The 22,604-nt window shown below is 36.0% G+C and overlaps 1 protein-coding gene across 11 annotated transcripts in view; it reads right to left on the bottom strand.

The window, feature by feature from the left end:
- Positions 1 to 22,604, bottom strand: part of PBLD (phenazine biosynthesis like protein domain containing) — a 68,243-nt gene that overhangs the window by 38,308 nt on the left and 7,331 nt on the right. For 5 of the 11 annotated variants that reach the window (XM_061448428.1, XM_061448359.1, XM_061448405.1 and 2 more), the window contains 3 exons: positions 21,722 to 21,900; positions 19,070 to 19,132; positions 14,308 to 14,447 (listed from right to left, as the gene is read on the bottom strand). In XM_061448428.1, the coding sequence (XP_061304412.1) occupies positions 14,335 to 14,447; positions 19,070 to 19,132; positions 21,722 to 21,900 (355 nt within the window). In that variant the 3' untranslated portion in view covers positions 14,308 to 14,334. Of the gene's footprint in view, positions 1 to 4,834; positions 5,683 to 14,307; positions 14,448 to 16,509; positions 16,614 to 19,069; positions 19,133 to 21,721; positions 21,901 to 22,604 lie in introns of those variants that run through there. The other 6 variants (XM_061448420.1, XM_061448388.1, XM_061448395.1 and 3 more) reach the window with 4 other exon arrangements.

The raw sequence follows: 22,604 nt of genomic DNA, 5'->3' as shown, positions 1-22,604 counted from the left end.
GTGAGGTATTTCTTTTCTGAAAACGTTTCATGGGAAATATGGCATGTGCAGTCTAAAAAAAAAAAATACACCTCTGATCTTCATGCTATTGCCATAGCATATTTTACTGTTAGAGCCTTCTATGCCCAAGTAAATCTGTTAATTAAATCCTTTGTCTCTTAAAGAAAATCTCAAAGGATTTTTATAAAAATAAACACAATAAAATGAAGGTGTTTTGTAAGTTAATAAATATTGTGTGTTTTCATGAGATAGCTATTACTCATTTCAGAGAATTAACCACTCTTAGTGTTAAGAGTGCTGTTAATTTCATACCAGAAATGTGAAATGTACCCCTTTAAAATATCATACGGTATACTATCGTATTTTTTCACTTCTCAGCAGTTTTCCTATTTTTAACTTAATATCTCATGCCAGTATGAATTACAATGAAGACTTCAAACATACCAAAAATCAGTTCTTTAAAACTTTGTATTTTACTCCACTAATGCATAATAATGTAATACACAATGCTGTTAATCTTCCTCTTCCTAATTGATTCACCATCTTTATCATGCTTTGACTAACACACGGATATAATCTCAAGAGAGAAGCTGTGATTTATCGCTCTTACCAAACAAACTGTAACTTTACTTTAAATGATTTACTACCAAATCCCAGGACAAGGACCAAAATCCATCTGGAGTAACAACAGACCTCTAACAGGATTTTACAGCTTATAGGCAAAGCTAAAAATTATTCCATGACAGATTAAATGCCTGGTTTTCATTACCTATAATTTTCTTAAGCTTCTGCTTTATGAAAGAGAAATAAGAAAAGTAAACGTTAAGGTCTCATGTACACCAATCGATTTAGTTCATCTGCATAGCCCACCAGCCATATGAAAATAAATTAGCTCAAGCTTTTGGAAAATAAACTGCTTCATTGCTCAGTCAATAATAGAAATGCTATCAGTGAAATTTTCCCAGGTTTCCTCCACCAGGTGTGATTTCCTCTATATTCCAGCTTGTCTCTGTTATTGGTTTTGTAATTCTATTCCCCTCTTCATTTATTTCTAAAATTTCTCAGAGGTCTTATTCTTTTAACCATTTTTTAAATTATTCTCAAAATTGCTGGAAGTTTTCAAAAAGCTATTAATATATTCTGATGTGATATACTTTCTAGATCCCACCATATATTTTCTCATCTTTCTTGTACATTAGTAATTTCTCAATAATTTACCTTTACTCTTATTTTATGTCATAACATAATCTCAAGCCAGAAGAACATTAGAATCACCAGAAAGAGTACTTGTGTCTACTCGATTACTCAGATTTCAATCTTTGAATCTCTGATTATGCAGGTACATATTTAGTGTTATTCCATGACCCTTGCAGCATTATTCTTGATTCACATTTTAATTCTAAAGCAATATCTTTAATCAAAATACAATGTTTTTCTCAGAAAAAAACAAGAGTGGCAAGCCAGAATGCTCTTTCAGTCATAAGCCAAATTATTTTAGCATTGCTAAGTCACCACTAATACTAGGAAAATAAAGGGTAGTTTCAGTCCATTAAAGAAACAAACTAGTTTCAGGATTTATGACTACATAAATACATACATTAAAAATTGCCTGCTAGGATAGTTAATAACTCAGATGTGATTATCACAGCACCCACTATGAAGAGCTGGGTTTCTTCCATCTATACTAATATGGAAAGCAAAAAACTTATTACTTCTGTTGGACAAATAATAATTTGAAGAGTAAGTGAAAGTAACATTTCTGGTTATAGTCTAATTTGTCAGTACCTTCTCTAGTTCTTCCAAAAATAACATATATAAGCAGTACGTCAAAGCAAGAATCTTACCTCTTCCTTCCAGCCAGCATTCACTATTTAATCTCAGATAGATCCTTTCTGGAAGTCTCATCAAGACTTCTTACCACCGTAGTTTATACTGAGCAAACGTGAAAGACTGGCATGCTGTATGCTGCTTAATTAAGAGCAGGTGGGTAACTAGCAAACTATGACCACCCTTAAGGGCCCAATTTCTAGTAATATTTGATTCAGCTCACAAGACAGGCTAGAAATCCGTGGTGTGCAGAATAATGGATTTTCCTTCCTTGGTTATTTACACTGTTTTCCCTATCACTGCTATAGGACAATTAGAAAACAAAATAATTCACAAGTGAATGCTGTACCCTCAACAGACAGGAAATGTAGACACTGATACTGTTAAGTTGAATAGCAAACTACAGCAGTAAGATGAGTTTACAGTCATTTCACTTAGAGCTTCCCAACTTCATACTGGACACCCTTTTATACAGAGTGCTTAGAACATTTCATTTTCTTCTTAAGTGCGTTTGGGGTGAGCTTTTCTTTGTAAAAGTTCAACACGTAAGTCTCCCAACCACACTTAAAAGCTCTACTTGCCATACTACTCTCAAGCTATCACTTCTTCTCAATTTATCCATTTCTCCTTGACAGTCATCCTTTTTTATTCCGTTACCTTTCTTAAGTAGCTTTCCCTCAGGTGAGGCGCAAAACGCATAGCCTTCCTCAGTGATCCTGACCAGAACAGCCTTTCAACCTAACTTTGTTTTAAAGTGTGATTTTACAAGAGGTCTGAAACTTAAAAAAAGTAATAAAATAGAAAGCCTTAATTTTATCATGGTACTAGAGGAACATGCTTTGAACATTCAACTGTTTTCAAATGTTTCCCACTTGTATTACATATTGACTATGATTACTATTACATATATGCATATATACACACACAAATATACATGAGACAGCTCATGAAAAGAAGGAAATTTCCACTTAGAATGCTACTGGAAACCACTGCACCACTAAGGCAGCAAAAAAAAACCTCTGACACATTATTACAAAGCCAGCAAATTTTCTGAGTATTTCACACCACAAAGGTTCTCATGTGCCAACAAACCTCTACAGAGGTCAATTCCACCTGTGCATGTTCAGTGATCTGCAAAAGCTGGCCTAAAATTTCTCACAAAGAGACCTACAGGCAACGCGCAGTAGGCGACACAAACCGGCCACTATCTTCACCGTTCACCATTCAACTAGCATTGTGCAAGGAAGCTTCCATACTGAAATAGTACAGCTTAAATTTAAGGTTTGCTTTACAGCTGCCCTAGCTACCCTGTGCAAAACACTGATCCTCTGTTCATCTTTCAAACATGAATTAACTTGTTTGGCACTAGCTTCAGTAGCACTGGACAGTACAAATTTGTCCACAGCAACCACTTCAAAAAAATTAGAATTACTTGTTAGGCATTACAAAGGCATTTTGGCACAGGCAAGAACAGAATCCCTCCATCTGGATGTAATTCAGTTTCTCTAACCATATTTTATTTTCCTATATACCCAGTTTCAATATAGCTTCAGACTTATTAAAAACACTATCTATGCTATGCACCAATGAACAGATGAGAGAAGGGGATTTAGTTTACCCTCCAGACTCCAGACAAGAATTACTGTTTTTACAGTCTCTGACAGATGTTTTTCTAACTTGTTATGAAAAACCTCTAACAGGGTAACCAGCAACACAAGAGATAAACTTATCTTTTACTATACCAGGCGTTTCAGGATTAGAAAGATGAAGTAGGTGGTTAAGACATATTTCATCAGCTGATTTGACCGAAGGAAGTATAAACTTGGGACTCTTGCATTCAACTCCAGATTCTGGAGTAAGCAGTACTTCAGAGGTTACTCAGTCTTGGTCCTGACTTCCCTCTGTTACAGCCCCTACACTCCCTCTACCCTTTTCATGTCTCCCATCTAATTTTCATCCTGCTGTTCCACACTCCTGTGCATCACAATCACCTCTGTAAAATAAGGGAATCTCTGAGATTACAGGGAGATAAACTCTCACGCTTCATCTCCTGTGCCACTGTCCTCCAAATACAGTAACTTTGAACCAGACATTTGTTCCCAAGACTGGAGATAGTAACAGCCAAACTCCAGCACATGTGAACTAGGATTCATGTGTTTATTTTTAAAACTTTACAAATGTAACAAAATTTAGTAAGTCCCTGACACAGAAGCAACACCAGTGCTACAAACAAAACAAAAGCAAAAAATTCTTTGTCAAAAGGCATGAAGACCCTCAGACTGAAGCTAACACCTTCCCAGCACCTATAACCACGAAAAACTAGGAAGACACATAAGCTAGTGCTGCAAGTTAGTCAATCTATGGAACACTATAGTGTATATGTATATTATAAAGATTTTTACCTGCAACCTGCTTCATTCAAAGCACAAAAGGAATTAAAGTGCAGGTAGTTTAAAATACAAGATAGTTTAAGTATGAAAATGAGTGTCGAAATTGTTGAAAACAGAAATACCTCTTGACAAGTAGACAATAACCAAAAACCATAGAGAATGGTCCCTGTTTTGCCAAGCAGGAAGGTGCACAAGAAAGCAGCTCTGTAACGGGTAAAATACGGCGTCTAATGCCATGAACATGTAACAACTTAAGTATGTTTAATATTAATCCCTAAGTAATCCCACTAAATTCAGTGGCAGACTGCTTACAATTTTTAAGTTAAGCACCACCAGTTGGAATTTTTGGGAAAAGCACAGAAAGACAATGGGGAAAAACAAGGATCACAAGATGTGATATAAGCAGAGACAGAAGCAGGAACAGAAAGTGAGAATAAAAGGAAGATGAAAAACAAGGAAAGGTTTCAAGTGGGCTGAGCTGCACCAGTTTACACTGGCTGGGATCTATATAATATTACATAGTGTCTTTTCTTTCCTTCTTAAACTCTCTAACACGAAGAGAATGTAATGCACTTTGTATGTGAATTAGTTATACATCTAATTCTTAACCAATTAGGAAGAAGAATCTCAAAACTCTTCACTTCCCAAAACATAATTAATGCTACAATTAATGCTGCTTGTCCAAGCCAAAATCATGTATAAGGTGTGCCATACAGTTTATTGACTGAAATAAAATACATGAAGCAACAATGGTGAAAGTGATGACAAAAAATGCTGTTAATATTTCTATAAAATAATTTTTCAGTTCAGGAGGAGTTATTTTCTTGTGCAAACAGGCATAAAATTACTACCCACTGCCCTGCTTCTCATTGATTTTTATTTGGCACAGTTTGCCAGATGCTGTTTGGTCTAAGTGCTGCCTTGACCTCCACTGGTGACGCCGGCCCCTTTTGGCTTTGTTGTGCAGTATTTTCCCAGCAGGGAGGTCCCACCCTTCTAATAGTTCAGTTGCAAGTTTTGCTAAAGGCTTATAGGTTCCCCATATGTTGTACTGGAGGGGCCAGCCTGACTGGAATTAACTCAGAAGTGGCGTCCAGCATTGTGGCTGTAGCTGGCCCAGAGGAGATTATAAATGCCCCAAAACTAATTAAATATTTTGTCTCCTGCTGGTAAACAAAAGCGAATGAGGGCAAAAATATGAAACGCCTGATTTAACTAGGATCTGTAAGTAGCTTGACAACGGCAACCCTGAAGTCAGTGATGCATGATTTAAAAGCCTCTAATGGGTCAAAGCTGTTACACAAATGAGACTGTTGTCGATTATCCTTCACTTTGCATACTTGCAAAACGGTTACATAAATGTACTGACTATCCATTTTCAAAATATTTCACAACAGCATTTCTCTGGTGAGAGTCGTGCAGTCCAGATATTTCTTTGGAAGCATCATTAGCTTTCACTTCTGCACTGAAAATATATGGAAAATAAATGTGTCCACCTAAAGAAATATGTACAAATAAGAAGTGACAGTATTTGCAGTAACATTTTCAAGGATCTGAACTGACAAATGGTGTTTTATAAAAAAGAGACACAAGAATTCTCTAATTTAATAATATATTTAGTAACATTTTTTAACAAAATTGTTAGCTAAGTGCCTTTTTCAAGGTTTCTCTATTCAAAGATATATAGAATACATATAGAGGAATATGTATTAAAAATCAGTTAAATTATTTAAATATAGAATAATATATATTTAATCAGCTAAATTATTTAAATAATGGATTAAGTGATTTTGATATATGTAATTCAGATTTAATGTATTCAGTTCTGTCAATTAAAAATCCTCATAGCATTTTAAATATTGTATGTCCATAAGGTTATGCTGTATTTTAAAATACACTACTGCACACTTCTTTTCAGTAATGTATAATAGTTAATACATAAATATTCCATAAATAAGTTTCAGAATGTGAAGAAATGTTCTACAAAAAACCCATTAGTAAAGAAAATTAGAATTCCAATTAGATGTTCTACATACTAATTTTACATACATGCTTAACTTCTCATGTTTACGTAATCCTACTGCAGTTAATGAGAATAATCAAGTGTCCAAAGGTAAAAACAGCTGCAAGTTTTGCTTGTCCAGGATCTCAGTTCACAATGCTGTCAGTGTGATCTAGAAAGTGACTTGTTTAACAAAAAGACAGTATTCACCTTTTCTTGGAGGGAATGTGTTAAATCCTCATGTGTTCCATAAACCCATTTTTACTTACTTTTTTTTTTTAATTTACAATAAGGTTATCTTTACTTGCTGAAATTCAAAACTTACTGAAAAATGGCAAGGATCAAACATATGGGTAAAAGAAAATGAAACCTCAGAAGAAATTCATAGCTACATGTATATACCTACATACATAGAAAACATACATACATCTCACTTTGTTTTTTATAGTACTTTACCATTAGATTCTTGCTTTATATTTAAACTGTTATGCAAATTAAGTAATTCACATTCAGTTTAAGTTAAAAACTACACTATTAACTGTAAGGGCTGATGTTGTAATTATTGCTTTCCAAATTACCCAGGAACTTTTGTAGCTGTATTGGTTTGCATCCTGCCAGACAGATGAGTGCACATGCACACATGCATATAACACATCTGCTCTTTTGTCCAAACAGACAGCAGGACGCCACAGACGTTCTTCCATCAAAACAAATGCAATTCTAAAAGATTAAGTTGTTCTAGTTAGGCACACGGTAACATTTAATGTTTCTGACTTTCAGGTCTCCTAAGTGTCACATTTCCAAGCTATAATGAATTAGATGTGACAGCTATATTCTAAAAGCCACAAGTAAAGTGGTTTTGAATGAAGAAACACTTAATGTGGTGATTGCAAATATATAATGCGGGATTTAGAATGCACAAAGACAACGTTTCCAATTACATACGTGAGAATAGCAGAGAGTAAAAAGTGATAAACCATGACTAGAAGAGCAAAAAAATCAATTCATCCAATATATAGAAAAATACTGACTATTTAGTACCAAAAAGCTTGTTGTTTGTTTTTCTCCCATAAACCTAGTTGCTTTTTCCATCCCTTATTTCAGAGATTTCAAGAATCTCAATGACAGCATCCTATCAGACTTCAGCAGAGTTTTCTCTTGAATTATCCAAACTTCAGAATGGGGAAGTTTTCCAAGACTTAATGAATACCACAGAGGAAATTTCAAATTAAAAGCTTTTTACAGCAGTATATTCATCCACTTCTGTTAAACTGGTTTCCTTCTAGATATTCAAAATAAATGACAAAATCTTCCTTATATAATTGCATACATTGTCTTTTTTGTCATCAACTACTCATGGACCTTAATTCCCAATGCAATAATTGCAGTAAGGCAGCTGTATTTCTGTTGCATCTGGTCCTCTTCATAAACAACTAAGAAGCAAAAAGGTATGTATTACTTGTTTTTATTTACAGCTTTAAGAGTAGTGCCTGATCATAGTAATAACTATATTTTTGTAATTCAGACTCACTGAAAAATGCTCTCAATGAAAGTGCTATCGGTTTAAAGAATTAGGGATGCTTTTAGAGCAAAACACCAGGAGAGCTTCCCACCAAAGTTTTCCACCAGAAAGTCAAGAATGCGAGCTTTACAGCAACGGCTATTTAATCTAACAGACAAACCCATAAAAAGATCAAATAGCTGGACAACAACGTTTCAAAACCATGAACTGGAAACACAGAAAATATTTACAAGAGCAAGTTCCTAGATATTTTACCAAGGAATATAATAGGGGCTCTTCAGAAGCTTATATTTTATATTTAATTTTGATATCTTTCCACTATACTTAAATGGCAAAGTATTGGCTTCAGTACACCGCTTGCTTTGGGGAATATTACAGTCTGTGATACATATTCAGGTCATCAGAGCAGATGAAGCCTTATAGGCCTTATATGTTTGCATCTATGAAATGCAGAAAAAACTATCAAAGTTACCTAATAATCCCAGACAGCGACCCAGGAAGAGTCTGAAACTACACAGAATTCTGTCAAACTGCATAGAGATTAATTTTCCTTATTCTCTAAATCTTTTTGTTTAGGGATAGCATGTATCTTCTTTAAGGTAAGTAGCAGCCATTTAATGTATCGCCGGTATTCACAGAATAAAGAAGCTGGGAAATTCAGTTTTCATTGAAGAGGAAAAAACCTTAAATATTTTACAGGTATCACTGAAGCCCAAAACATATCACCATATCACTCTGTCTTCCTCTGAATCTCGAGTATGGATGTGAAATAGGCACATTTATGACTGGACATGGAACACAAGCTTGTATCTATTTTTTTCAGAAGGGCTGTTTTCTAGAAAGGGTGATAATGTATTCTTCAACAAAGAAAAAGTATCTATTGATCAAACTGGTCTCAATACATTGTACAAGGCCTTTGCATAGGTACGTATCAGAAGAAGCACATGAGAAAATTTGTCCTAGTGAAGAAAAGACCAGCATAATCAGTCTCAGGTCTCAATAGGAGAAGTAAAATGCCTGAAAACAGCTGAGGAGGGAAAACAAACAGAATTTAGAATCTCTCTTCTACTTTTTCTTGGCTGACAGGAAAGTCTAACAGACATGATGAATTAATATTTTAATCTTTTAAGGATCAAGATTCCACCTTCTTTTTGTTCATCTCAAAATCCTAGGGCATAGCACAACCCAATCCCATTCAGCAGGGCAATCTAGCAGAGATTACACCTCCTGAAGTACAATACCCTTTAGAGCTCTTCCTAGAATTGTCTGACTGTACCACCTTTTAATCAGTACTAGCTCTTGATGAGACAACTGAATCCTTTGTCAAGAACTTCCAAAATGAAAGAGAAGTACCAATTAATTGGTATTCTGACTGGGACTAATTCAAAGGTGTCTCCTAGTACCTTGGGATATGATGTATTCTACTTTGGAGAGAATCAGTCAGTCAGAGATTGATGAAGGGGTGGTGAGGTCAGGTCTGCAAATACAGAACCATCTGCAGAGTCTCCTGGGTTGGTACCTGCAGCACAGTAATTTACAGGAGCAGGTGTTTCCTTTAATCTACCTTTTTTTTTTTCTGCTGAAATTGTAACTTTATTGAGAAAGTGCCTGTAGTTTGTTATTAAGAGGGTACTTTGTTTATTATTGCTATTAACTGCTGAAAGGTTTCTGAAAGTTGTAGTAACCACACTCCTAACATTAGTAAGAATACAGACTGTGATGTTAAATATGTAAGTCAATCAGACACATCTTCAGAAAGCTGCTACACATAAACAGATTAAAGTACAAAAGACGGTTTTAAAACCAGCTATTTTCTTTTGAAAGGAGCCATTTCTGTCTGAATATGGGCAACTAAAATTATCACAGCTGTTAAGATAATTTATTTCTGTTTATAGCCATAAATATTTATGGAGAAAGGATGCTTTCTGAAACAAAAGAAAATTTCAAGAATTCCAGATGGAATTTCCCACCTGAATTGAGCTTGGTGGGATGGGAACTCTGGTAGGTCTCCTTTGGTTTGGATTCAAAGCATAGCAAAAGATCAGTAGAGAATATATCTGAATTCAAATTCAGGTTCCTGGCTTTGCTACACTTCATACCCTGCTCCAGCTCTACAATAATCCACATATCTTCTCTAGCCTAACATCTCTCAACCTGACTCCCAGATCAGACAAGCTGTCTTTGCATCATTAACTCCCAACTAGTGGCAAAACCCGAGGGTATGCCCTTAAGTATTTTAACTATGGTGACATATTTCAGACTCTACACAGGAATAACACCTCCTCCTCTTGCTCCTCACAAACATAATTCATCTCCATCAAACTCCTTCCTCTTTACAACTCTAGAAATGTTCTTGATAAATTTTCCTGGGTTTGCTTAATGTATTTTATCTATCCTGTGATTCCTAAGGGGACAAAAATTACATACGGGAAAGTGGTTTCTTGGTTTGGGTGTATCACCAAAAAAGTCACAGAACACTGGAAAGTGGCTAAAACTTATGCTTATGTGATTCATGACATTAAAAAAATGGGGATTATTCTCTTTTGCCATTCAGTGAGGCAAAAAGAAGTAAAAGTGAACCTCTCACTAAATAAATCACCAGTCTAAACTAAAGGTCTTATACTAAAACTGACCTCTAGTACAAATAAATAAAAATAAATCACACTTTTCTACTGTCTGCTAACACACTGGGTTTTGTTATTCCACTTTCTCATTCTTTTGAAAAATTTTAACTATATTTTGCTGTAAATTTTAGGAACTAAAAGAAGGACAGTGACTCAGCAATTGAGAAAAATACTTCGGTTCTCCTTTGTTCTTTTTGTTTAAGACTGGTAATTAAAGACAAATCCACTCCTCAGAAGGAAGGGGGAAATAGAAGTCAGAATCAAACTGCTTAATTGGCAGATTTTTCTGATTTTTAATTGAAATTAATTAATGTTTGCCTGATCTGGCATCACCCTAATTTTCATTTAGTTTACTTTTTTTACTTCTGGGAAGGTTCCCTCTGTTTCTGGCATGTTTCCCTGTCACTCTGATAAATACTGAGACAAAGAAATTTTCCCTTTCCCAGAAATAACTGCCTCATCTGTTGCTAATTTCCCTTCCTATCCATTACGGACCACATGGCTCCTTCCTGTGACCTCTTGCTGTCATGAAATCTTTTATTTCCTTTCACAAAATTTTCCAACTTTGATAACAACTTGCTGTCTGCACTCACCTAGATAATACAAAAGAAATGCAATGTATTTTTATGAATACTTTAAGTAGATCTGTTAAATGGCTTATCAAATTAAAACATGGCTTCCCAGTTTATTTTCATCCCTTTAATCTGTACATTCATTCCACAGCAAAAAACTTTTATGGGTTATGTCGCTCTGGTTTTTTTTTTTCTTTTTTTCTTACTTCCTCAGGGTTATGTATTTTCTTCCTGACCCCTACGTGAGGTATGGCTCTGCAAAGGCATATACCAAAGAAGTAAAATGAGCAAATGTGCATTCAAATATTAATGTTTCACCTGCTGGATCTAGCCACAGGTTTACTCAAAACTAACAGTGACCTGTAGATTAATGACCTGTTGGTCACTGGACACATGATAAATAACTCCCAAGCACACGGGAATTTTTGGAATTGCATTTTCCCTTCACATAATTTGCCCTTTTTATTAAGAGACCAGCAGAAAAAGTTCTGCAAATCCTCTGCACCAGAAACACTAACCAGAGACACTGCATTTTGGAGCCTTCCCCTTAGTATCTTCACTTAAATTTAACTCACGATTCAACGTTTTAATTTAATCAAAACAGTACAAGTTAACTTTTCTTAGGAAAAAAAATTAAATTCCAAACTTCTGCGTTACTAACTGTGATATTATACAGGCAGTTCCAGAAAATTCTCTCTTCAAAGAAGTTTTATTTAATTCATGAGGAAGGTCTAGCAACCTGTATTAAGAAGAGTCCATGGAAAGTCCACTATGATGAAGCCCACAGCACTCAAAGATTGTATTTAGCATTATAAGGACCTAAAATTGTGCTACTTGAAGATCACGTGATACTAGTATTTATTTAAATTATAGTAGTCTCTTCTCAGAAATCTACCGTTAAGTATTGTTTCCTTTCTGTATTTTCTGTGCAGACTTTGGCTTTTGGAAATTAACTTAAACATCCCCGTGCTCTTTTTTTTTCTTGATGTGACTCATGCAATTTTGAGTCTGAATTCTCATTTCAAGTGACAATCACACATATCATTTGGTGCTAAGGTAACTTAAATTTGAGCAAGATCCTGAATGCTAAGATAGTTAAATTAGTTTAACAATATACAGCTAATAAAAACACCAGGCAAATCCTTCACATGAAAACATAAAACAAGGCCATACAAATCTCAAATAATTTCATTTGAAGATTGCGCAACCTATTTTCTGCACTAGGAAAGATGAACAGAATTTGTCACAATTCATTTCCTTTACTGTTGACCGAAAATTTGCAGTGTATTAAAGCATGTCTAGGTAATTACAATCATCAGGTCAACTACACAATATTTCATCAAAGTAAAGTTGCTACTCAGAAAGTGAGTGCTCTTTTTCTTGCCACTCTCAGCAGCCTTGCTTATTTTGCATATGGTTGCATGTTTAATTAGCAATCCTTCTGTAAGTGTCTGCAATTAGCACAATGATGATTAATAAAATAACTCCTTTAAAGCTCCATTTAGGCAGCAGAACTGCACAATCAGGTATAATTAATTCATCATTAATAAATCATGGCTGATTAACTAATCTGTTGATTACAAACACATTACTGCATAATCTCCCACCTGAGCTCTGGTGATTTTTCTATCCTGAACAGAAACAGAGACAAAGTAGCAGTAAACCATAAAAAAAATGCACTAAGCAGCAGAGATATTGGTTGGGCCAGGATATTTAGATAGCAAGTATATTTAAAATTTACTGGGCTTTGTTCATTATTATTTCCCTAGAGTTAAAAGAAAAAAATAATTGTACTATTTGTTAAATGTGGATGAATAATAATTGCTTCTTTAGTTCATTTATATTCTTACAGAAGCTTTTTTTGGTTGGTCTTTTTTTCCCTGAAGAATCTCAGATTCACTCTTTGCATAAACCAGCAGGAAGTAGCAAACACAGAACAAGCCTGCAGTATCACTCCTGGAGAAGATCCAGGTAATAGCCAGAAAGTGACCAGTTTGCTTTGTAAGACAGCAAAGTCAAGGTGGCTGCTAAATGACATTGCAACACTGCTGCTAAGCTGTCTCCATAACCATGTCTTGCATTTGATAATGAGTCCATGTTTACAAACCCATTTCAGGCCCATGAACTTCAGCAAGGTTCAATAGGAAAGAACATGCATTTTCCATTCTGAAATTCCTTTTGCTTGCCACCTAGGTTTTGAGCTTTGTAGTGCATTTAAATCACATTTTTAATATATTCTGTGTAGCAGTAGGAGCTAGAAACTTTTATTTCAAATGAACCATAGGATTTTCTCACTGTTACTTGCCTCCAGATTCTTAGGCTTAAGTTAAGTAACAAGTTATGATAAAATTCAAATTAACTGGAAACAGGAACAACTAAGATCCTCATCATTTATAGACATCCAGCTGTTCCCACAGTATGAAAATGCCTTTGAGTTCAAAACATTTCATGCTGAAATATTGCAAAGAAAAGGAACAAATGCAAAGCTTAGCAGAAAAGCAAACTGAATAGGAAAACAGAGTTTTAGCTAGAGTAACTGAAACAATTCAATATTGCCAATAAATCCAGAGAAAGACCAGAACACTAAAGGAAAAAGTGATTAATCTGAAACAGTAAACTTCACGAAGAAAATTACAGATCTTCGGTCTTTGAAACACAGATTACATCGCTGTGACCAATAAAATTTTATTGCAATTTTTAATCAATTTTATGTGCATCAGTATGTCAATCTCTTAAATCCTTCTGCTAAATCTGTTAATTAAAAATAGACTAAGCAGCAGTACTATGAGCCACTGCAATACCATTCATGTTTGAAAACTACTGTTCATAAAAGCACATTTCTAAACCATTTATACTTTTTCATATTTTAAGTAAATTAATAAACACATGAGCATCATTTCAATATATGGCAGAGTTTTTTTTTTTAAGTACATAGTCAAATTTCATGGAAAATGAAATGGAAAAATGAATGGAAGAAGTCCGATTATTTTATCACAGAAGGTTACAATTCAAGCAGGAATGGTTTCTAACACGGAATCTTGAAACAAAGAACAGAATCATTTACAAGCAGAAAACCAAGACTCTTGTCAGTGGACATTTTTTGAGGTCAGTGTACGTATGAAATGGCAAGAGAAAAGTGAAGAAAATAATACAAAGAATCTTGAAGATTAGGAATATTGTCAATAATTTTTTTTAAATGAACAGTAAGTAATCAAAGACTTTTGAGGACAGTGGTAATTCACTGCTTAGAACTAAGGTATAATCAGTGTAATACAAATTATTTGAAGGTGTGGGAGATTAGTGTCAATTTTTTCATGGTGGGTTGTTGGGACTTTTTTTGTTTGATGGGGGGGGGAGGGAGGTATTTTTGCTTGAGTTTTTTGTGGTTTTTTTTTTTTCAGAAAGTCAGGTTTCCTTTTAAAACAATAGCAACTCGCCCTGCAATGTCAACTCTTCCATCATTACGCAATGAAATCTTCAACTCTCCTCCACGGCGGGAACATTGAAAAGCTAAATGGAAACAAGAATCCATGGTTAAAAAATAGTATCTATCACAAATTATTTTAAAAATCCAGAAACACTCATGGAAATGAAGCCTCTGTCTCCAGAAACCAAGAAGCACTAGGGCAAGAACTGTTCTAGGACACCCTGGATGGATTGTCTTTATGGATGAAGATTAGCTGAGCATCTATCTCGACTACAACTTGTTTATTAAGTCTGACAAAAATGCTAGTTAATACAACTAGCAAAGGATACTTTGATGTAGCCAAAGTTTCCTTTGTATTATCTAAAGAAGCCTTTAGACCTACTATATAGATTTTAAGAATTCTCCCATTCATAGGATAGGCAGTTTCTGTAGGTAAGAAGGAAGAACACTGAGTATTATCTGCGTAAGAATGAAGAATCACTTTACTAGTGCTGAACATCTGAAAGTAGATACTAGGTTCAAAGGATGCATTTGGCTAATAGGTAAATAAAGTTCATGCAGGCAGTGGAAAAAGTCTACAAAGAAACACATGCTGCTTCAGTTTTCACAAACTAAGACCAAATTCTTACACAGACAAGACCACCTATTGATTTATATAATCCTGAATATAGAAATTAATGCAGCTGGATAAAGTTTAAGTAGAAAAAAGCCTTCCACTTGTAAATAAGTACAGAACTAAACTTTTGCCTGAACTGTTAAGCCATATAACAGGTAGGACAATAATGCTCACTTAGCAGGTTGAGTCTATAGACTCGTTTCAGTAGTCCAATTTTAGTTGCACAACTACTTGATCAGAAAATTATCTCGTTCAGATGCATTAAGCAAAGGCTTGAGCTTCATATAGTGCTGTTTTTGTAAAAGACTGTAAACCAATGAAGAGGCAGGAACATCTGCAGTCTCCTTACTCAATGGACTTAACAACTACAAAATTTGTTCAAAGCTAATGGGCAGGTTTTTCCCCTACAAACCCCCAATTTGTAAATTTGGTAGTGACTGTATTCAGATTCCAACAGAGCACAGGATCTCACCGTTTAACAAACGGTGTATATATACTGTGAGCTTTAAAACAATTTCTCAGGCACAGCTGACAAGAATGTTCTTCCTTTTAACAGAATATTAGATTCCTAGACAAAGCAAACACTCCAAAAAGGTGGAAACAGACTGAAATACATACTGTATTTTCCATTTACAGAACCACTGGTTATTGCTTTTAACTTCTCAGCACATCTAGGTATGGATTAATGCCTTCAACCTAGTATTTTGAACTCTTATAAAGATCCAGACCATGCTAAATTTTATCAATTATTATTGCCAAGTGTGAATACACAGCTAAACTTTCCCTCATGATGGCAGATGTAAATAAGAGATCAATTATTCTAAATCTTCAGAGGTTCGTTGATTGGTTGTTGTTTTTTTTCTGTCTTTAAATGCGGAGCCAGTGCTGCCTGTTTCTTGGCAATAAAAAAAAGTGAAAAAAAAACCAAAAAAGCTTATATGAAAATTATATTTGACTTATTCTTTCTCTCACAAAGAAATACTGATATGTCACCCTATGTCTGGAAGTAAACAGAAATGTTACACTTGTGTATAAATGTGACGTGGTCAATCTATATGCTGAGATTACCTGGGAAAGAGGAAAGCCATGATTACAACTCTGCAAAACTTCACTTCATGAGAATTCAAACTAGCAATAATTTAAATACAGGTACATTTACTAAAGCAGCTTCCTCACATATTAAAAAAAAAAAAAAAGGTGAGGAGATTGAAAAGTTGTAAGATAAGACAGACTGTGTTGATCAAAAATTGTCCTGCACAAAGCCGCTTTTCTTCACAATAACCTGGAAAATCCTCCATAATCTGCTTGGTTCTATTAAATTCCTTATGCATCTTTATAAATGTTATCTTGGAAATGTGAAAACTATGTGAAGGGCTAGATGCAGAGACAGTTGCTAAATATTACATTCATTAGCAATTATGAAAGTATACATCTGAGAGATTATTTTTCTTTTAAATCCTGCACTCTTCAAATGAAAGAAGACAAGGATTGATACCAAGCTTTGATTTAACACTCAGCTTAAATTCAAGGACAAGTACATCATTTCAACAAAGATCATAAAGCATTTCACCTTGTAAAAAGACTGGAAAATTCTTTGCTGTTGATGGGGCTAGATGTTGTTTGAAGATTTGGTCTATTAAAACTAGGAAAAGAACTCAAGCACAGGAAATTATGTCTGATACTTCAGCAGAGATGCAACTGACCTCCTCCTAGAGGTCACAATACCCAGAGCGATGTGACAATATCTTCCCTTGTTTTTATATGATTTCATTATTTATTATTTCATATGGGATCTATCTTGGAACTAACAAATCTTTCATTTTATGGAAGAAAATGTTCCTTTATTCTTGCAATAAAACACATCGGTATTACAGAAGCTACCAGAGAGGTTTCTAAAAAGTCAAAAGATGCTCTTATTAATCTTTGGTGATATGGAATCTTCTTGATTGGCAGCCATCTTTTCCAAATAATCTCATTAGTAATAGAATTCGCCCCACTACCACATGATACTCTCCAGTCACATGCACGTAAAGAAAAGTTATTTCTCACAAACACACATAGAGACCACATGTTGATCAGATGTCTTATTCTCTTTAAATCTGTTTTGTATGATTTCTATCACAAAAGTTGAGGACATAAATGGGGGGGGGGGGGGGGGGGGGAATGAGAAGATAGAAAAAGAATGGGAAGAAAGCACATTTTTTTCACTAACACATCAGAGAAGCTGATTACAGTACCAACTGCCTTGCTGCTTGAGATAGTTTCTCTGAGATAGCAAATGGCACAGTACATGCAAAATACATGAAAATGAAAAAGAGGTAGAAAGTATAATTTAAAAATACAGACAGAATTCCTGTCTGATTACTTAAAGAAGCAGTGTCTGTAAGAACGGCATGGAAGAGTTTCAGAATCCATATTAACATCTGAAAATGCCAAAAAATTCTGAGAAACAGTCCATAAGGATGCATTACAAAAGACAGTTTCTTCTCTTCAGAAAATATGTTGAGATCTCTCTCCTCCCCTTCCCCCACCCCAACCCCCAAGTTACGGCAAATATCACAGACTTCATAAAGTCATAAAATGGTTTGAGTTGGAAGGGACCTTAAAGCTCATCCAGTTCCAACCCTGCTGGCATTGCAGGGACACCTTCCACTAGACCAGGCTGCTCAAAGCACCATCCAGCCTGGCCTTGAACACTTCCAGGAATGGGGCAGCTTCCACTTCTCTGGCCAACCTATGCCAGTGTCTCACCACCCTCACAATGAAGAACTTCTTCCTTGTACCTAACCTAAATCTACCGTCTTCTAGCTTAAAACCATTCCCTCTTGCCTTATCGCAACTTGCCCTCATGAAAGTTCTTCTCCAACTTCCCTGTAGGCCCCCCTTTAGCTTAATGAAAATACTGATACCTGTCCCAAATACCCAAAATGCAAGTCATAAAGACTAAGAGGTAAAATTCCATCAAAACACATCGTCATGGTTTAAGCCCAGTCAGTAACTCAGAACTATGCAGCCGCTCTCTCAGTCCCCCCTCTCCTTCCTCCTCCGGCTCCTGGAGGGATGGGGAGGAGAATCAAAAGAGTGTAAATCCCACAGGCTGAGATAGGAACAGTCCAGTAACTAAGGTATAACACAAAACTACTACTGCTACAACCAATAATAAAAATGATAAGGGAAATAACAAGGGGAGAGAATACAATTGCTCACCACCTGCCAATCAATACCCAGACAAACCTGAGCAGCAATCTGGGCCTTCCAGGTAACTCCCCCCAGTTTACATACTGGCATGACGTGCTGTGGTATGGAATACCCTTTTAGCTGGTTTGCATCAGGTGTCCTGTCTCTGCTCCCTCCCGACTTCCTCTGCCCCTCCTCACTGGGAGGGTACGAGACTGAAAAGTCCTTGATCAGAGCAAATATTACTTAGCAACAACTAAAAATGTCGGTCTTATCAGCATTGTTCCCCGGCTGAAAGTCAAACACACAGCACTGCACCAGCTACCAAGAAGGAAAAAAATGACTGCTGCAGTTGAACTCAGGACACACATAAACAACATAATCTGAAATTCGCCAAGCGTCAATTATGATGAAAGGTCCAAAGAACTAAAATCCAAAATCAGAGATCAAAAAATAACCACAGAGAATTATAATCCAGAAACTGACACTTCATGTCATGTTGGTGAGTAGGAAAAAAAAACGATTTCTTAAATATTACTTCACACAAAATATTACATAATAGAATCATAAAATAGTTTGGGTTGGAAGGGACCTTAAAATCATTTAGTTCCAACCTCCCTGCCATGGCAGAGACACCTTCCACTAGACCAGGTTGCTCCAAGCCCCAGCCAACCTGGCCTTGAACTTTTCCACAAAGGGAGCATCCACAACTTCTCTGGGAAACCTGTTCCAGTGTCTCACCACCCTCACAGTAAAGAACTTTTCCTTATGTCTAATATTATACTTATATTGAGAAAATGGATAGGCACTTATTGTTACAGTTTGTATTCTAGTAATAATGTAAGTTTTTCCTTTTCTACTGTGTAGCTTTTACATAAATGGGCAGCTTTGCAAGAAAAGAGTTTCTCTTACCAAGCATTTCTTTCTTCCCCAGCTGCTCCGACCAGTAGCTGCTTAAGACAGCATGGGCAGATCCTTAAAAGAAATTGGAAAATAAAGTACAGAATTAAATTGGAATCACTACTTTGTAGAGTAAGAACATTCAAAATCTAAACGCCATTAACAAATCAAGTGCCACATGTGTGTTTAGGACAAAACATCTGAGAGTTTGCACAGCAAACAGAACTTAAAGCTTTATCATTTAATTTATTTATGATAAAGCAGTACTACTTCCTCATCCTCTGGCTTCAAAGGAGATTTTGCCTGGTGAGGGATTCAAATACACAAATAGTACCAATTACAATACTTGATCCAAAGTACTCATTTGTTTACCAAAAGTGAGGTTTCCTAATAACAGAGTCTCAAAATATTAAATTTGAAATATTTTCATATAAACATGATGCTGTTCAGTGAAATCCAAACTGCTCTCCATCAAAAATGTGAATAGACTTTTAGATATTTCTTAAAAATAGAACAGGTGAATAGAAGTCATTCTGTAAAACAAAAGTATTTCCTCTTCTAACAGTTTTCACAACAAAACCTCAGAGTTTTTTTTTCAGTCTTCAATGATGGTAAGTATCAGAATGTAACTCTAGGAAAAATGTAAGGTCTCACCACAGCTTCTGAAAACTAAAAGACCAATTTTTTAATTCCTGACCAGCAGATGGCTTAAAAACTTAAGATGACTTCTCAGATTCATAGCTAGAAATGCTGCTTCAGTCTGCCTTAGCAGCTAGGAGCAAAGACACTCTTCTGGAAACCCTACTGTGAAGTAACTATCAAGACTCAAAGACAACAGGACATGTAGTATTCCTAAGAAATCATTACAAAAGAAGTATCATACAAAGCCATACCACTGTTAAAAGTATACTTCAGCAATACAATAAGAAGTTTGATTTCTATAAAAGAAGGACACTTAAAGATGGGAGACAAGCAACAGCAAGCCAAGAAGAATCTCAGAGATTCCAGAAACTTCTGGCTTTTCCTACATATCATAGAATTGTAGAATAGTTAGGGCTTGAAAGCAACTTAAGATCATTCCAACCCACCTGCCAAAGGCAGGGAAAATATCAATACTAGTCTTCCCAGAAATCCTTAGGAACGAGCTCTGGGATTACATACATCTACCAGACTGTCCCCAGCTTTATCAAGAATGCAGGACTGGGTATAAGAAATAACTGAAATTCATTGCTTTTATTTCTTTGTAAACCTTTATTTCTGCTAGGAGTGTTGAATAATTAACATTATTCCAACAAAGAAATTTTCTCTTTATTTAGCAAAACATTTAATGAACATTTTTGACCAAGTTCTCAGCTGAATCATAGAATCATAGAATAGTTAAGGTTGGAAAGGACCTTAAGATCATCTAGTTCCAATCCCCCTGCCATGGGCAGGGACACCTGTCATTAAACCATGCCACCCAAGGCTCTGTCCAACCTGGCCTTGAACACCACTAGGGATGGAGCATTCACAACTTCCCTGGGCAACCCATTCCAGTGCCTCACCACCCTAACAGGAAAGGATTTCCTCCTTATATCCAATCTAAACTTCCCCTGCTTAAGTTTTAACCCGTTAACCCTTGTCCTATCACTACAGCCCCTAATGAGTAGTCCATCCCAGCATTCCTATAGCCCCCCTGCAGATACTGGATGGCTGCTATGAGGTCTCCACACAGCCTTCTCTTCTCCAAGCTGAACAGCCCCAACTTTCTCAGCCTATCTTCATATGGGAGGTACCCCATTCCCCTTATCATCCTTGTGGCCCTCCTCTGGACTTATTCCAACAGTTCCATGTCATTTTTATGTTGAGGACACCAGAACTGCACACAATACTCCAAGTTTGGTCTCACAAGAGCAGAGCAGAGGGGCAGGATCACCTCTTTTGACCTGCTGGCCATGCTTCTTTTGATGCAGCCCAAGATACAGCTGGCTTTCTGGGCTGCGAGTACACACTGCCAGATCATGTTCATTTTCTCACCGATCAACACCCCCAGGTCCTTCTCCACAGGGCTGCTCTGGATCTCTTCTCTGCCCAACCCATAGCTGTGCCTGGGATTGCTCCGACCCAGGAATAATAATTAACCTGTGATTTACCGGTACCTAAGCAAATATCATTCTGTAACAACCATCATCACACCTATCCACTCAGGGTGGATATTGTGTGGAATAGGCAGAGAACAAATCTTCCTGTCCCCAAATACACAACTGGCTGAGTTATTATTATTCATAGGCATGAATATCCCTAATAAGTGTCAAGAAACTAGAGGACAGCTCAGCTGAAGTACAAAAATAAATACAGACACCAACAGAAGCGGATATGAACTTTTACTGCAATTCCAATTCAATACTAAACTAGCCTTTCATTTTAATTGGAATACTTCAGGGAAAAGACCTGAAAAAACATACAGGAATATCTGGCCTGATGGTAATAAGAAGCTGATTCTTTCTGCAAGAGTTGGCATCAATCCTGAAGTTTTCAGTTTAATGAGCACACACCTGCTATCCATATAAAACAGACATTTATAAGAGAGACTCCAAAGTACAAAACGAGATTAACAAAGTTTAATAAGAACCTTTTAATTGAACTGAAACAAGAGTAAGAGTTGCTTATCTCCCAAACACATACCTGTAACAGGGTCTTCCAGAACTCCATACCAAGGTGCAAAATATCTGGAGTAGAAATCATGGCCTTTACATTTTCCACTGGAATTTCCCTTAAGAGTGAGTATGAGTCCTTTCACCTTTCCTGTCTTTTCAGCTGATAAAAAGCGTTGTGCACTCACTTGTAGTTCTTCCAACACAGACCTTGAATATAACCGTAGAATTTTATTAGCCCATATTCTTCACTTTACATGAATTTAAGTATTGAAAAGGAACTACAAAGTCATCCTCTCTACAATCCCTAAATAACCACAGTAAAATGTTAGAAGAACAAGATTCCTAGCATTGCCCTCCCAATGCAATTTGACAGAAGACCACCCTGAATATAATATGCTCTGAGTGGGCACAGAAAGAAGTTCAAGCCATGCATTTCCTACTTATTTCTGAAAACAGAGCATGCTGGAATATTAGCTACAGAAGGGCACACTTTGTTTCAATGTTTAACAATTGAAAGGAAGATTTCATCACTACAGAACGCAAATAGTAAGCACTCTTATCTCCTTTCAGAGAAAGCAAATAACTAACACCATTCAGATCTTCATGGAATTCTAAAGCACTCTACAACAGTCTCAAGTCTGTGAAGTTGCAGATTGCTCACAACAAAATGAAGTCTGACAGAGTAACAATAAAAGTACTTAGCTGAGGATATTTCTATCCCCCATCAAGTCAAATCTCTAAACGTTAGGCCAAACTTCAAGTGAAAATGATAACTTGGCCTGATTAATGAGGTTGTGTTTTGGCAATATATATTCAAATGATACTTAACGATGAAATTCAGATCTCTGAAATTAAAAAATGCTTTGGAATCTGAACTGGAATCTGAATTGGAGTAAATAGCTATAAAGCTA

The sequence above is a fragment of the Pezoporus flaviventris genome, unplaced genomic scaffold, assembly GCF_033815535.1.
Source record: "Pezoporus flaviventris isolate CSIRO_AGI_PZ_B2104156 unplaced genomic scaffold, CSIRO_AGI_Pfla_v1 ptg000001l, whole genome shotgun sequence".
Lineage (NCBI taxonomy): Eukaryota > Metazoa > Chordata > Aves > Psittaciformes > Psittacidae > Pezoporus > Pezoporus flaviventris.
This window is presented reverse-complemented; position numbering and strand designations above follow the sequence as displayed.